Here is a 13,849-nt window from a genome sequence, read left to right as displayed (position 1 = left end):
TACAATATGTCAAATGCATATATTTGACAAAGAACTCATATCTAGAATATATATGAACTGTTCTGAATTATTAACAAAAGAAAATTCAGTTAATAACATAAGTAAAAGATTTGAACAAACATTTCACAGAAAGGTTATTCAATTAGCCAGTAAACACAGGAAAATGCGATGAATGCCATCGCTTGAGAAAGGAAACGCAAATTAAAACTAAACCGAGATGCCCTCACAACACCAGGAAGACTAAAGCTAAAGAATCACAGCGTGCTGTGTCCGTAGAGTGTGGAGCGATTCGGGCTCCCAGAAGTCGTTGGTGGGAGAGTAAACTGGCTCAGCAACTTTGGAAACTGTGTCTGGGCACCCAGTCAGACTACAGATGAATGCATAACCCAGCACGCGCACTGCTGGCCGGAGGCTGAGGGCGCTGAGCACCGCTGCTCACCGACAGACATGAGCGAGAGTGCTCGCACCACGGTCAGCGCTGCGCAAAGCCTGAGGACAAGCGCCGTCAGCAGGAGGCTGGGCACACACCCCAAGAGGGGCTGCTACATTGTTACAGGCACACAATGGCGAACCTTGGAAACAAGAAAGAAAGCTTCTCTTGCAGGCAACAGCCTGGATGGATCTCACAGACATTACACTGAAAAAAAGCAGCCAGACACACAGCAACATACTGTATAATACCACTTTTATGATGTTCAGAAACAGGCAAAGTTTCAGAAGTTTGGCGTTATCTATTAAAGCCAGCTGAGCGCCGAAGAATTGATGCTTTTGAACTGTAGTGTTGGAGAAGACTCTTGAGAGTCCCTTGGACTCCACGGAGATCCAACCCGTCCATCCTAAAGGAGATCAGTCCTGGGTGTTCATTGCAAGGACTCATGCTGAAGCTGAAACTTCAATACTTTGGCCACCTGATGCGAAGAACAGACTCACTGGTAAAGACCCTGATGCTGGGAAAGACTGAAGGCAGGAAGGGAAGGGGATGACAGAGGATCAGATGGTCTGACGGCATCACTGACTCAATGGACATGAGTTTGGGTAGACTCTAGGAGTTGGTGAAGGACAGGGAGGCCTGGCGTGCTGCAGTCCACGGGTCGCAAAGGGTCAGACACAGCTGAGCGACTGAACTGAACTGAACTGATTAAAGCCAGATATTCTCATACATTATAACCAAGCAACTCCATAGCTAGGTATATACCTGACAGAAATTGAGTATGTGTGTGCTAAAAAGATACACACGAAGATGTTCAGAACAGAACTACTTGAAATAGCCTCAAACTGAAATCACCCCAAATCTCCACCAGTTAAAAAACAAAACAAAGCAAAATTTTCTGGCATAGTTATACAGTTCAGCTGCATAGACTATTATACATCAATAAAAATGAATAAATAATGGTCTTGTATAATAAAATTAATCAATTTAAAAACATAACTTTAAACAAAATGTTAGACACAGAGGAATGCATACTGTGTGATTCCATTTATATAGAGGTCAAAAATAAGGAAAAGTTTAGAAATGAGTGCTTGGATGGTTAAAAAATACTGTTAAAAAGTGAGTAAATGGTTATTGTAAAGGCAGGATAATGGTCAACCTTGGGGAGAGCTGTCAATGACCACAGGAAGGCACAAGAGAGGCATCCGTGTGCGAGAGGAATTCTGGGTCTTCATCTGGGGGTGGCCACACAGGTATACATTGTGATAAATCCACGTGCCGTGTATTTTTGTCATGTTTACTTCTCTGCGTGTAATGCTTCATAACCTGTTTACAAGAAGGATGTACTATAGACATCTTTCCATGCCGCTAGAGAAAAATCTTTACAAACAATTAGGAAGCGATCCATCTTGAAATCCATGAAATCTTTAACCCATCATATCCTGTGCGCTTCTAGCTCCTGTTGTGTTGCTAGAGATACGGGTATAGCTCCCTTTGAACTCTAAGGATCTTGTGTTTTGAGAAAATCCAAAGTGAATCTGGCTTTGCCAAACCAAGAGCCAATCTATAATTAAGCTTCAAGAGGAGAGGCAGGGAGTGGGTCCAAGCCTGGCACACAGTTGGAGCTCAATATATATTATATAAGTTGCAAGAATGAATGGAAAGAAATGAAGGAGGAGGAATTAATCTGCTGTGTGTAATGTTAGAAAGGCCACCTTCACCCTGAGCAGGGCAGCGTCTCTTGGTCTCTTGAGTATTTAGGATGCTGGCCTCTGAGTGGGAGGGACGTGGTCCAGGGCAATCCTCTGGTGGGCTTCCGTCAGCAGTGTGGCAGAAAAGGCGGGGCTGGTGCTAAGGGGAGGGCACACGCTCTCCACTAGGGGGCGCTGTTGGAGGATGCTTAGCCAAGGGCTCTTAGAGGCTGTAACATCCAATACAGGCTTTTAGTCTCCCTTCTTTGCTTGTGGTGTCCCTTTCTTAACGGAAAGATTTTGGAAAAATTTCCTAAAGGCACAGCCTGGAATCAGCCGCACTGTGGGGCCACAGTCCAGTTCATACCTCGGGTGCAGAGGATACGGCCCAGAGAGTCCCCTCCCCGGGGATAAGGCACGCCCAGCAGTGAGGCCAGGGCAGTGACATGGACGGAGAATGAGGCCTGACAACCAGACACATTTGTGTGCATTTTCGCCCTCCTTGGGGTGCCCCAGGAAGGATGGAAGCAGGAAACCAACCAAGGTTGAGACTCCCTGCTTCCCAAGCTGGGCAGGGGGAGGGTGGGCATCATTACTTGAGCATTAAAGGACACGGTGGCCTCAAAAGCTGGGGCCCTTCGGGATGACAAGAGGCGCAAGGTAAGGAGGGGGAGAAAGTTGCAGACACAGAGAATGCACTCAGGAGAGTGCGCTGCACAGCCGCTGGCGGTTCATTTTTAAGGCCTCACTTTGCATAAGTTGGCAGAGGCAGAGAAGGACCTGAATTAGGAATTCTTATTTTAAGAAAAGAGGCTGCACCCAATGCTTCACATTCCTGATTTCCCTGGAGTCACAAAAACTCCCCACCACAGCTCACCTTTCTTTGCGCTGTGACTGGCGAGAAGGGAGGGCTGGCCCTGATCGAAGCCCCCCAGCGCGCCCTCTGGAGCCCACCCTGGGTCCTGGGGGCTGGGTGGGCCTGGAGAGCAGGGATGTGTTGGGAGGGGGTGCTGCAGGCCCAGACTGGGAGCCTGGTCCTCTGATCACCCCTGGGGAGGGGTCTGTGGATCGTTTCTTCTCCAGGGAGTAGGAATGAGATGGAGGGAGAGAAAACCCAGGAGAGGGAGCCGAGAAAGAGCAGAGAAGGAGGGAGGGCAGTGGAGAAAGAAGCAGAAGGGAAGCAAAGCCAGGAGTGAGGTGTGAGGGGACAGCAGAGAGGGCCCGAGTCAGAGAGGGGAGGGGGAGCAGAGAGCTCCTTAGAGGGCGGTGCAGAGTGAGACACAGAGGAGACGCGGAGGGAAGGGACGGAGGGACAGGGTGCAGGGAGGGGACAGACAGATGAAAGACACGCAGGGAGCAGGGGAGAGCAGGCAGGAAGAACAGTCTGTCTGAGGCCCGGGGCTGGACCTCCAGGGGCTCAGCAGCTTGTGTGGCGGGCAGGCCTTTGACCCCAAACCAACCAAACCAAGGCCTTGATTATGTTTGAAAGCTGGTATCCATCTGAGCATAAACTGTGATAAACTGGGTCAGCCTTAGGAGGAGGGGAGGTGGGAGTGGGGGCCGGAGTCTCCCGGATCTGATTGGCGGGTGCTGGCTGCAGGGGGTGGTGGTGGGAGGCGTGCGGGAGCCTGGATTTCATCTCGGCCCCACTGGGAGAGGCCACCTCCTGAATTCAGCGCCCAACAGAGCAGTCCCAGCAACACACACAGCGCAGCACGCCTGCACAGGCCAGGCCGCACCCCAAGGAGGCAAGGCCCCGGATCCACTCCCAGGATGTGCCCGCTCAGGTGAAGACAGAGTCAGAAGAAAGGTCCAAAGCCAAAGGGCAGGAGAACAAGTAAAGCCAGGCCATAGCCGCCAGCGGCCGGCGGAGGGCAAGCCGGCCAGCAGGGCAGAGGAGGGCGCAGGGCCGGGCCCCCAGCCCAGCTCTGCTGTACCTGCCAGGCGATCAGGTCCTTGAGGCGCGTCAGCTTGTCCTGGTCCTCTGGGTGCTCCCGGGCGTACTCTTCAGTGAAGAAGGCCTGGGGGGACAGACAGGACATTGGGGGTTTCCTGTGCCTTTGGGGAGCCCCACCCCGCATCTCTCTGCTGGGAGAGGATTCCATTTGAAAGGGGCAGGAGTGAGGCCGTTGCTATGTAGATGGGCAACAGTCAGGGAACTCAGGGATTCGTGTCGCCTATCCCCAGGGCTCAGATCAATAGCCACTGGGAAAGGGTCACAAACAAACCCCAGGGAAACAGTTGTTAAATGGGGGGTGGGGATGGTCTCCCGACCAGTAGCATCACCACTGAACAAACCCCACCCCGGCTGACTGAATCAGAACCTCTGGTGTTGGGATGGGCTGGGGGCAACCACGTGTCAGGAAATCCTGCAGGGGCTTCTGCTGCAGTTCAGCGCATCGTCCCCCAGGAAGAAGCTCAGTGAGGAAGTCCACCCGGCGGTCTTTCCCGCTCACCTCCCTGTGGTGTGGGACCTCGGCAGCCCAGCTGTTTCTGGGCTCACGTGCTCAGTGTGTGCACAAGTATACAGACACGTCTTATCACCCCTCAAGGATGAACAGAGGGTTACCAGTGATGGCTGTGTGAGGTATCCCAGGGCAACTGGAAGGACTGACTGGAATTACTGTCCCTGAATTACACTAGAGTGTCGTATTCTTAGTCTTACATCAATGGATGACATAGAAAAGTTAATCCGGTGGGAGGCGGGAGGGGGGACCAGGATGGGGAACACATGTAAATCCATGGCTGATTCATGTCAATGTATGGCAAAAACCACTTCAATATTGTAATTAGCCTCCAACTAATAAAAATAAATGAAAAATAAATAAATAAACAAAAAGCAATAACTCAAGGAAAAAAAAAGAAATTCATCATGAGATTTTTGAGAATGAGTTGACCATTTTTCCCTCAACGTCCCATTAATTGTATGGCTTAGGTGAAAATCAAAGAAAACTTTCTATTCTATCTCAGTGCTGGGAAAACCTGTGCCCCCACCCCCACCCCATCCCCGCTTACTGAGTAATTATTTTCCTCCAGTGGAAAATGTGACTTCTATAACCAATGACCTTTCCCTTTTTGCCATGAACACCATGAGGCTCAAAAATGAAATCTGTGGCCGAAACATGTGGGGATTTCTAGAGGGACCTTATGACCAGAATATCTAGATAATAACTCCCTCTTTGGAGTTGATCTCCCATCCCTTCTGGATTTTCACAGACTCTGGGTTTCACTTCTTCCCCTTTGTAGAGGTCATTTCCATCATCTGTAGAGGAGATGGCTTTTCACAAGTGGCGTGGACTTTGATTGGTGGATCCTGACTTTCATGGTCTGGATTATGGTCATCCCAGAGTCTTTCTTTGGCAGAGGCACCTGGATGTGCCCAGCGGGATAAGGGACCTCTAAGACCACTGCTCCTTCCTGCACCACACAGAGCATGGCATCGAGGGAGGGAAGGAGCTGAGGGTCAGGCTGTAGGAACTCTGGGAGGTGCATGAGGTCCGAACCACCTGCAGTGTCCTTCGGAGGGACAGACAGCTGCAGTGAGGTGAGTGGCCGCAGCTGTCTGCCCGGGACCCTCCTGCCATGGCTCTGTCCCTTCCAAGAGAGGGGACCCCTCACCTTCTCGTACTTGGCGAACCCTCCCATGACAGCAGGGTCCACGATCCCATTCAGGAGCATGGAGAGCGGGTTAATGGGGAGGGTCTCGTCACTCTGATACTGGTTTATCATCATCAGGATCTTCTCATTGGCGGTGGACATGGTTTCGATGGCATTCTCCAGAGGGCTAATTGTGGTCTGTTGAAAACAAGATCACCAAGAAGAAAGGGCCTGAGCAGGCTGCTTTAAAAACAGGTATAATTATTGGGATTCATTTCCTTTGGGGTTGGAATTCAAATGAAGCAACGTTCCCCAAGGGGCTGTAGCAGGCTCCCATGGTAATTACTGAGCCCGGGGGGCTGTCTGCTGTCTGGGGAAGTGACAAGCTGAATTTCTGCTTAGTGAGAAAAAGATTTCCCTGGGGAAATGAAGTAGGCAGTGGCAGGCACTCTTTGGGGTTTCAGTGGTTGGATGTGCTCCAAGGAGGCTTTTTCTTCTTACTACCTGGTGAGAGACACTCCCATCCAACCATCTGGTACTGGATGTGCACCTACCATGTGTGAGCCCTGAGCTGGAGATGAGAGCCGCTGATGATACAGTCACCGGCCTGGCCCACAGCAGGTCCTGAGACTTGATATATGCGGGGTCACTGCTCCAACATGGGCTTCACTTAGTTGGGAGATAAAACTAAACACCCTTTCAATACCTCTTAAAAAGCAAGAGAAATAGAACGCTGAGCTTCCCAGGTGGCGCAATGGTAAAGAATCTGCCTGCCACTTCAGGAGACGCAAGAGACAAGGGTTCAATCCTGGGGTCAGGAAGATCCTCTGGAGGAGGAAAGGGCAACCCACTCCAGTATTTTCGGCCTGGGAAATCCCACGGACAGAGGAGCCTGGCGGGCTACAGTCCACAGGTCTCCAAGTCAGACACCCACCACCGAAGGACTGAACACAGCGCAGCAAACAGAATGGCATTAGGTGCTAACTGGCAAAACTGTGGTTCCCATGAGCACAGGATCTAGACAAAACAGTAAATGAGAAGTCTTCAGACTTTCTCTGTGACAGAGCCAGATGCTGTCTGTGGCAACAACTCAACACCATCATTGTAGGAAGAAACTAGTGTGAGAATCAGTGATTGTCTTTGTTCCATGAAACTACTTACCAAAATAATTGCAGGTGGGATCTGGCTCATAGGCCATAGCTTCCTGACCCCTGAACTAAACTAAGCAAATTAAAAATGAGTGCAAATCTCAGCCAGTTTTTCTATCTGTTTGACCTTGGGCAAGTTTCCTAAACTTTCCAAGCCTCAGTTGACTTTTTGGTAAAATGAGAAGAAAATCTACTTCAGAAAGTAGCTGATGGCTGTTATTATTACCTCTTGTAGACATTACAACAAGGCACAGCTTCCGTCCTAAGAAGGGAAGACTCACTGGCAGGGCGGGTCGGGGCTGGAGGGAATGGTCAGGAAGCCTGAGAAGCCTTCCTGGAGGCGGGGGCCCTAAGTGTTGCTGTCTGCTGAAACGGTGGCGTCAGAGGGCCTGCCTGTGAGTGCGCAGTGAAGAGTAGCTGAGATAACAGGACACCTGATTCACAGCAGCTCTTTACCAGGTGCATCAGCTGGTTACCGCCACTGCTGACTGTACGAGGGGGCAGACCCGGCATTCGCGGCCACGTTCTCGGTCATCTTTCTAAACTATTTCCCTAAATCCCTGGGAAACCCTAGCCTCCTCACCCACTTTCCTGGTCTCTGGGCATTTCTGAAGATGGCTGTCTCTTCAAAGGTCCTGCAAGTAGGTTGTCCCTGTGTCACGGTCACTCTGCACACACACACACACACACACACACACAGCCTGGTGGGGGCAGCAGCCCGTGTTCTACAGGCTGCAATCCATGGCCCAGTGTCTGTCTTAGGCATCCTCTGAGCTGCATGAGAGAAGCGTTATTATTACAACTTAACACGGATCACCGGGGCAGCTCAAGGTCCATCTGCGGGCTTTAGCTTTTTCATAAGCAAAATAATTCCAATGGACAGAAACTAGGGATGTGTTTGCACATTGGAGATCTGTAGGTCAACCTGGGGCTGGGTCTGTCATTTAGCCAGCACACGGGTTCTAAAGTTTTTAGAAATTAATTCAGCCTGAAAGAGTTTGCTGCAGCTTCTCCCACTGCCTGTTGTCTTAATGTGACCATTTCACATATTTACAGTATCTTCTTGGTCTCTGAAGGTATTCAGATTTGTAGCTCTTGGATTAAATGACGTTCATAGTGTCTTTCAGCTCGGAAACTCCATAGTTTTATCTTTTTTTTTTTTTTTTGGCCACACTGTGTCTTGTGGGATTTTAGTTCCATGACCAGGAATTGAACCTGGGCCCTTGGCAGTGAAGGGTGGACAGCCAGAGAATTCCCATGAAATTCCATAGTTTTTTCATGTCCATTTTACAGATGATGGAAACTAAGGCCAGAGATACACTGTGTTTGTCCAACATCATATAGCCTCTTAATAACTAGGTTGAATTTGGCCCCCTGACCCCCAGCTCAGAACTTCTTGTAAAGATTAAATATTCTCAGGACCAAGAACAAGGAAAGAACTCTCAATAAGCAAGACTTGCACTTGAATCCCATCAGAAAACACCCCTCTGTACAAACTGTACTACAGTCATCACAGTTCATGAAAGAAATCACCAAGAACAAGATACAAACTCTATAACACAAAGACAAATGTCTGGAGAGGAATTCACTCAGCAGGCATCAAATTTCTGTGTCTGAAACATCCTTAATTCTCAGTAACTCAACTGAGGGAGGTTAATAGAGATAAATTTCCTCTGGTCAACTTTTTGGAGGCTTTCCCAACACTTCTATCAGGGGGGTATCAGTCAAGGTTGACTATTTCCTTCCTAATTTCAGAATCATGAGTTCATAAAGTAAAGGAACCACTTCAGATATTATAGGCTTCTGCATATTAATTGAGTGATGGGTTGATGAATTTACTTAATAACTATTCTTGAGCACCAATTTTGTGTCTGGGACTATTCTTTGCACTCAGAGATATGGCCAGGAACAAAATGGACAAAAACCTGTCTTCCTGGAGCTCACAGCCTAGTGGAGCTTATATTCTAATGTTACTATATGTAAAATTATAGATATTAAAAATAAACACACAGGCAAGCTATGTTGTCCATCAGGAGGTGAGACGCCCTGGCAGAGTGGCCGGGGCACGCGGGGAGCGCAAGCAGGGATCCCCTGTTTGCCGACAGCCCCGCGGGGACAGTGACGAACAGAGGCACCTCTCTGAGCCCACCAGAGGAGAGGGCACGGCCAGGGCCAGTGTGTGGAGACCACAGCTTAGTGGAAAGTTTCCAATTCCTCACCTCAAAAATGGGGTTAATCATAATAGCGTACTTCACAGGGTTTTGTGGGATTAAATAGAATAATGCTATAAAGCCCTTGACACAGCTCCTGGAACACTTGTCTAAGCTTATCATACACCAATGTGTCCCTTGAATAAAGGTCATGTGTCGTTTCTTCCTCTCTAGGGCACTAACTCTGGGGTAGGCTGGGGACACACTGAGGAAGGAGAGAGTGGCTCTATCCAGATGCCTGATATGAGAAGTTAAAGTCAAACGTCACCTCTTTCATTTAAAAAAAAAAATTGTCAGTTTATTTATTTCTGGCTGTGCTGGGTGTTAGCTTCAGCACTTTGGATCTTCAGTCACAGTTGTGGCATGTGAACTCTTAGCTGAGGCAGGCATGTGGGATCTAGTTCCCTGACCAGGGATCGAACCCAGGCCCCCCGCACTGGGAGCATGGAGTCTTAGCCACTGGATGGCCAGGGAAGTCTCAAACCTCATCTCTTTCACTAACCTTGAACAATCCACTAACTCACTCAGTACCTGGGTTTCCTCATCTGTAAAACGGAAGAATAATAATATCTACCTCGCAGCCTTGTTGAGGGGTTTAAATGAGGTCACACCTATGAACAGTTTAGCACATGCTCAGTAATGTCTGTTGATGTTATCATCTGTTATTATATTTTCCTAAGGTCTAGGCCACGCCTGTGTAAAGGAGATTGGAGGGTCACCTGGCTTCTGGGGGTTTGGGCCTTAAGGGCTGAAGGGGGACGGTTTAAAAGCTGATCAAACCGCAGCTGGAAATGTCAGTCAGACCATGTCCCTCCTGTGCTTGCAGCTCCAGTTCACCCAGTGGAAAAGCCGGCGACCTCATGGTGCCTACAAGGTCCTAGAGGACCTGCTAGCAGACTACTGCTATTCCTCCCTCACTTGTTCTGATTCAGATGCAAGCTTGTTCTGCCCCAGGGCCTTTGCAGTTGCTGTTCCCTCTGCCAGAAGGGATATTCCCTCTGCTTCTCTTGGATATTTGCATAGATCACTCCCTCACTTCCTCCAGGCTTTTGCTCAAAAGGCATTTAGCCAGAAGACTTTCTCTCTCCATGCTGCTTAAAATAACCCCCATTTATTACCTTTCTCTTTTATTTTTCTCCAGCTGACATAGCGTATATTTACTCAGGCTTTTTTAGTGTCTTCACCACTAGAATGTAAGCTTCACTGTAAAATCTCCAGGTGCCTGACATATGTTAGGAACTCAAACATTTGCTGAATGAATAAGTGAATAAGATATCCTGAATACACCCCTGCTTCTCAAGTTTCCCTAGTCTTCCATTTGCATGCTGGGAGCTGCAAGATCCTTAGCTATCTGAGAACACAGAGACCCTGAAGTGAGTTAAGAATCAAAATACATGTTATATGTGGAACAAAATACATGGAGTTCATACATTTGCATTGTAGTCAGAGCTTTGCCTCTGCATGATTTCTCCGAGCTCTAGTGCATCCAACTCTGAAAAGAGTTCATAGCGGGATTCTGCAAAGGGGTCCCAAAGAATTGCTGTGGGGGAGGATATGAGGAGCTGAATGTGTCCATGGAGTTCCAGGCCCTCTGCTTCACCTGTACCAGCCACAGAAACTCCCCGCTCGTCAGGTTTGTTACTGGATTCTATGGTACCTTTCATTTTCTGGGGAAAAAAGCTATCGGATGCTAAAAATTAATCTAAAAGCAGGTAAACTCGATGCTGCTTCAGGTCCCTTCCTGCACTGGAATTCCTGGAGTCCTGCCTGGCGGCTCAGACAGTAAAGAATCTGCCTGCAATGCAGGAGACCTGGGTTCAATTCCTGGGTCAGGAAGATCCCCTAGAGAAGAGAAGGGAATGGCTACCCACTCCGGTATTCTTGCCTGGAGAATCCCATGGACAGAGGAGCCTGGTGGGCTACAGTCCATAAAGTCACAAAGAGTTGGACACAACTGAACAACTAACACTTTTTCACTTTTCCTTTCTGCAGCGGCTTTTAACAAAGGCATTTATTTCCCTCTCCTGGTCCCAGGAGACTCCTGAGGCCGGCAGACTCACCTGGGACATGTGAACCACCTCAAACCAGCGCAGGATGCCGGGAAGCTTGTATGCAGTCACGAAGGAGGTCCTCTCAATCCACATCGACTGTCCCATTGGAGGGAGGCAGGGGCAGGAAAGCAACACACTTATGAAACCTGACCAGCAGAGTTGGGACCCAGCCAGGCCCCCAGGCCTCCTATCCACCCGGAATCAGAATAAAAAATTACAAGATCCAGAAACACGCTCCCGTTTTACCCTGAAGAATCCTTTCCCAATGTGAAGTTTACACTTTCCCTAGATTTAGGTCCAATATGTTTTAACCTGGGTCTCTGAACAGGCATAATTTTTAGGCACAATTGAATGCATTCACCTGCATTTTCTGGGTGTGTGTGTATAGCAATCAATCATCATATTCTTAAAGAGGCAGAGACACCGCCCCCCCTCCAAATATGAAGAATCAGAGTTGAGGGGAAAGAGCTGAGAGAGACTTGGAGCTGGCCCATTGTGCCAGCCTTGGCCCTTGGGAATAGCAAACAGGTCCTGGGAAACCCAGGGACACTGGGGACTGTCAATCCCCGAGGCTGACAGCGGCTCTCGCCAGGCCTGGGTTATATGGAGAGTGGAGAGGCTCAGGAAATGAGACGACAAACCCAGGAGAAGAGCCTGGAGAGCGGGTGTCATCGTCGCAACAGAAGCCAGGCTCCTTCCTGCGGGTTTGGGCCAGAGGCCCTCCCGTTATGCTTCTGGCAGGAGCACGCTCTGGCTGGCACAGAGGCCCAGGGGAATGACCGAGGCTGCTGAAGGGGAGAGGAGACACTTACGGCAAACTCATTCTCGGGATCGACGGCCCCCCTGCGCACTGGCCGGGAGTAGTGGAACTTTTGCACATAGTTGGATTTGTAAAAGCTGCAAGAGAGGAAGAGGCTGAGGCCCCTGAGAGCAAAACCTGACCTGAGCCTGCACTGTCCAGGGAGGCCCCCCGCAGTGAACTCTAGGTCTGGTAGAGCCCTCGCTGCAGCGTTTAAAGCCAGGCTTTCCTTCTAAGATGATTTAGAAGCTCGTCAGACGTATGCCCTCATAAGAACATAGCAGCCCTCAGGGTACCCCAAAAGTTGAAGTTCTATCATTAATACACATATTAGTGCCCGGGCCATTGCTTCTTATGATCTAGATGAAGGATCTGGATACATCCAAGGTCCTAGACTAGTGGCCCAGAGGTATCTTCTAAGGATTCCTTGAGGTGTCCCGGCTACCCCCCATCAGTCTTCCTGAATCTCTAGGACTGTTCTAGCATCAGAGCCAGCAGGGCATGGTGCTGGCTGTGTGCTTGTCATCCCTTGCCCGAGGGGGCCTTACTGAGATGGGGACGGAAGGCTGAGATGCAGGCTGAGCTACATCTGCTCCCCTACCTCCCTAGCGTGAGACCACTTCTCCCCCAGAGAGCAAGCCATTCCTCTCACAACTGAGCTCCTGCTCGGACAGGCCCTCCCAGAGAAGAAGCCTCTCCTAAGGCACTCAAGGCATGAAACTGGGCATCTGGGCTTAAGGGGGGTGAGCCAGACAGCTTGGAGTGGGCACCCTCCACTCACCCTGGGAGGCACCCCTGGAGTGGGCACCACCCACCCTGCCGCCCAGAGATCCCACAGACCTTCCGCTTCGCCGCCTCATTCCTGACCTTGGCTTCTGGTGTTAAACAGATCACTCTTGTCTTCATGCTGCTACCTCCAATGCCTCCTTTATTTTATTTTATATTTTAAATTTTCTGGTTTGTGGGGTCTTAAAGTTTCTTGACCAGGGATTGACCTTTGGCTCTCGGCAGTGAAAGCACTGAGCCCTAACCACGGGGGGAACTCCCGTGATGCACCCTTTCTAAATCGTAATCTAGACACATCCACGGTCAATGCCCAACCTTCACAAACACCTAAAAGATGTCCCTCTGGAGAAAGCGCTCAGCCCAAGCATCATGGCCCTGTCGCCCACACTCTCCGGTGGTGGATTCCTGGAGCCGCTCCGGGACCAACCTGAGTGACAGACTCTCCATGTCCCACTCAGTGAAGCCCATCGCTGCTTCCTAAGGACTCCCCGGCCGCAGGGTGAGCCCGCCCTCTTCCTCCCGGCCACCCCTGGTGTCAGCCTTCCAGGGGCAGGGCCCAGAGGGCTCATGGGGGTGATGCTTCTTCCAGGAAGGAAATGGAAAACAGGCTGAGATAGAAGGGTACCAAGGCCTGTCCTCCCACCGGCTCTGCTTGCTTGGCAGCCCCACAGAATGTTCCTCCCCACGTTCCTTCCCCTGAACTGAGGGGCTTACTTTATAATCTGGTCAGGCACCGGCTTATTCTTGAACCTTGGGTGTTCATCCAAGACGGGCTGGACGGTGAAACACTGGATGTCTGCAATTCCTGTAGTTAAGAGCTCACAACGTGTTGGTCAGGGGTGGGGGGCAGTTCCAAGCACAGCAGGTCCCAGCTGAGACCCCCCGCCCCCCAGGACAGTCCTCTGGGGCCAAGTTTTTAACGAGTGACAAACTTCAAGATGCTAGGTCCTAGTGACACTGAGCAGTCACCATGGTCCTTATCAGAGCGGCAACCCCGACCAAGGGCTCAGCCTCTGCTAACAGTTGGTTAGTATCAATAGTCCTTAATGGCACCCCACTCCAGTACTATTGCCTGGAAAGTCCCATGGATGGAGGAGCCTCGTAGGCTACAGTCCACGGGGTCACAAAGAGTCGGAC

The 13,849-nt window shown here is 50.0% G+C and overlaps 1 protein-coding gene across 2 annotated transcripts in view; it reads right to left on the bottom strand.

The window, feature by feature from the left end:
• Positions 1–13,849, bottom strand: part of DOCK2 (dedicator of cytokinesis 2) — a 484,628-nt gene that overhangs the window by 13,216 nt on the left and 457,563 nt on the right. For both annotated transcript variants that reach the window (XM_043887430.1, XM_043887429.1), the window contains exons 42-46: positions 13,427–13,508; positions 11,940–12,024; positions 11,137–11,223; positions 5,740–5,916; positions 4,059–4,142 (exon numbers count right to left, since the gene is read on the bottom strand). In XM_043887430.1, coding sequence (XP_043743365.1) covers positions 4,059–4,142; positions 5,740–5,916; positions 11,137–11,223; positions 11,940–12,024; positions 13,427–13,508 — 515 coding nt within the window. The remainder of the gene's footprint in view (positions 1–4,058; positions 4,143–5,739; positions 5,917–11,136; positions 11,224–11,939; positions 12,025–13,426; positions 13,509–13,849) is intronic.

The sequence above is a fragment of the Cervus elaphus genome, chromosome 25 (assembly GCF_910594005.1).
Source record: "Cervus elaphus chromosome 25, mCerEla1.1, whole genome shotgun sequence".
NCBI lineage: Eukaryota > Metazoa > Chordata > Mammalia > Artiodactyla > Cervidae > Cervus > Cervus elaphus.
Note: the sequence above shows the minus strand (reverse complement) of the source record. Positions and strands in the feature narration are given on the sequence as shown.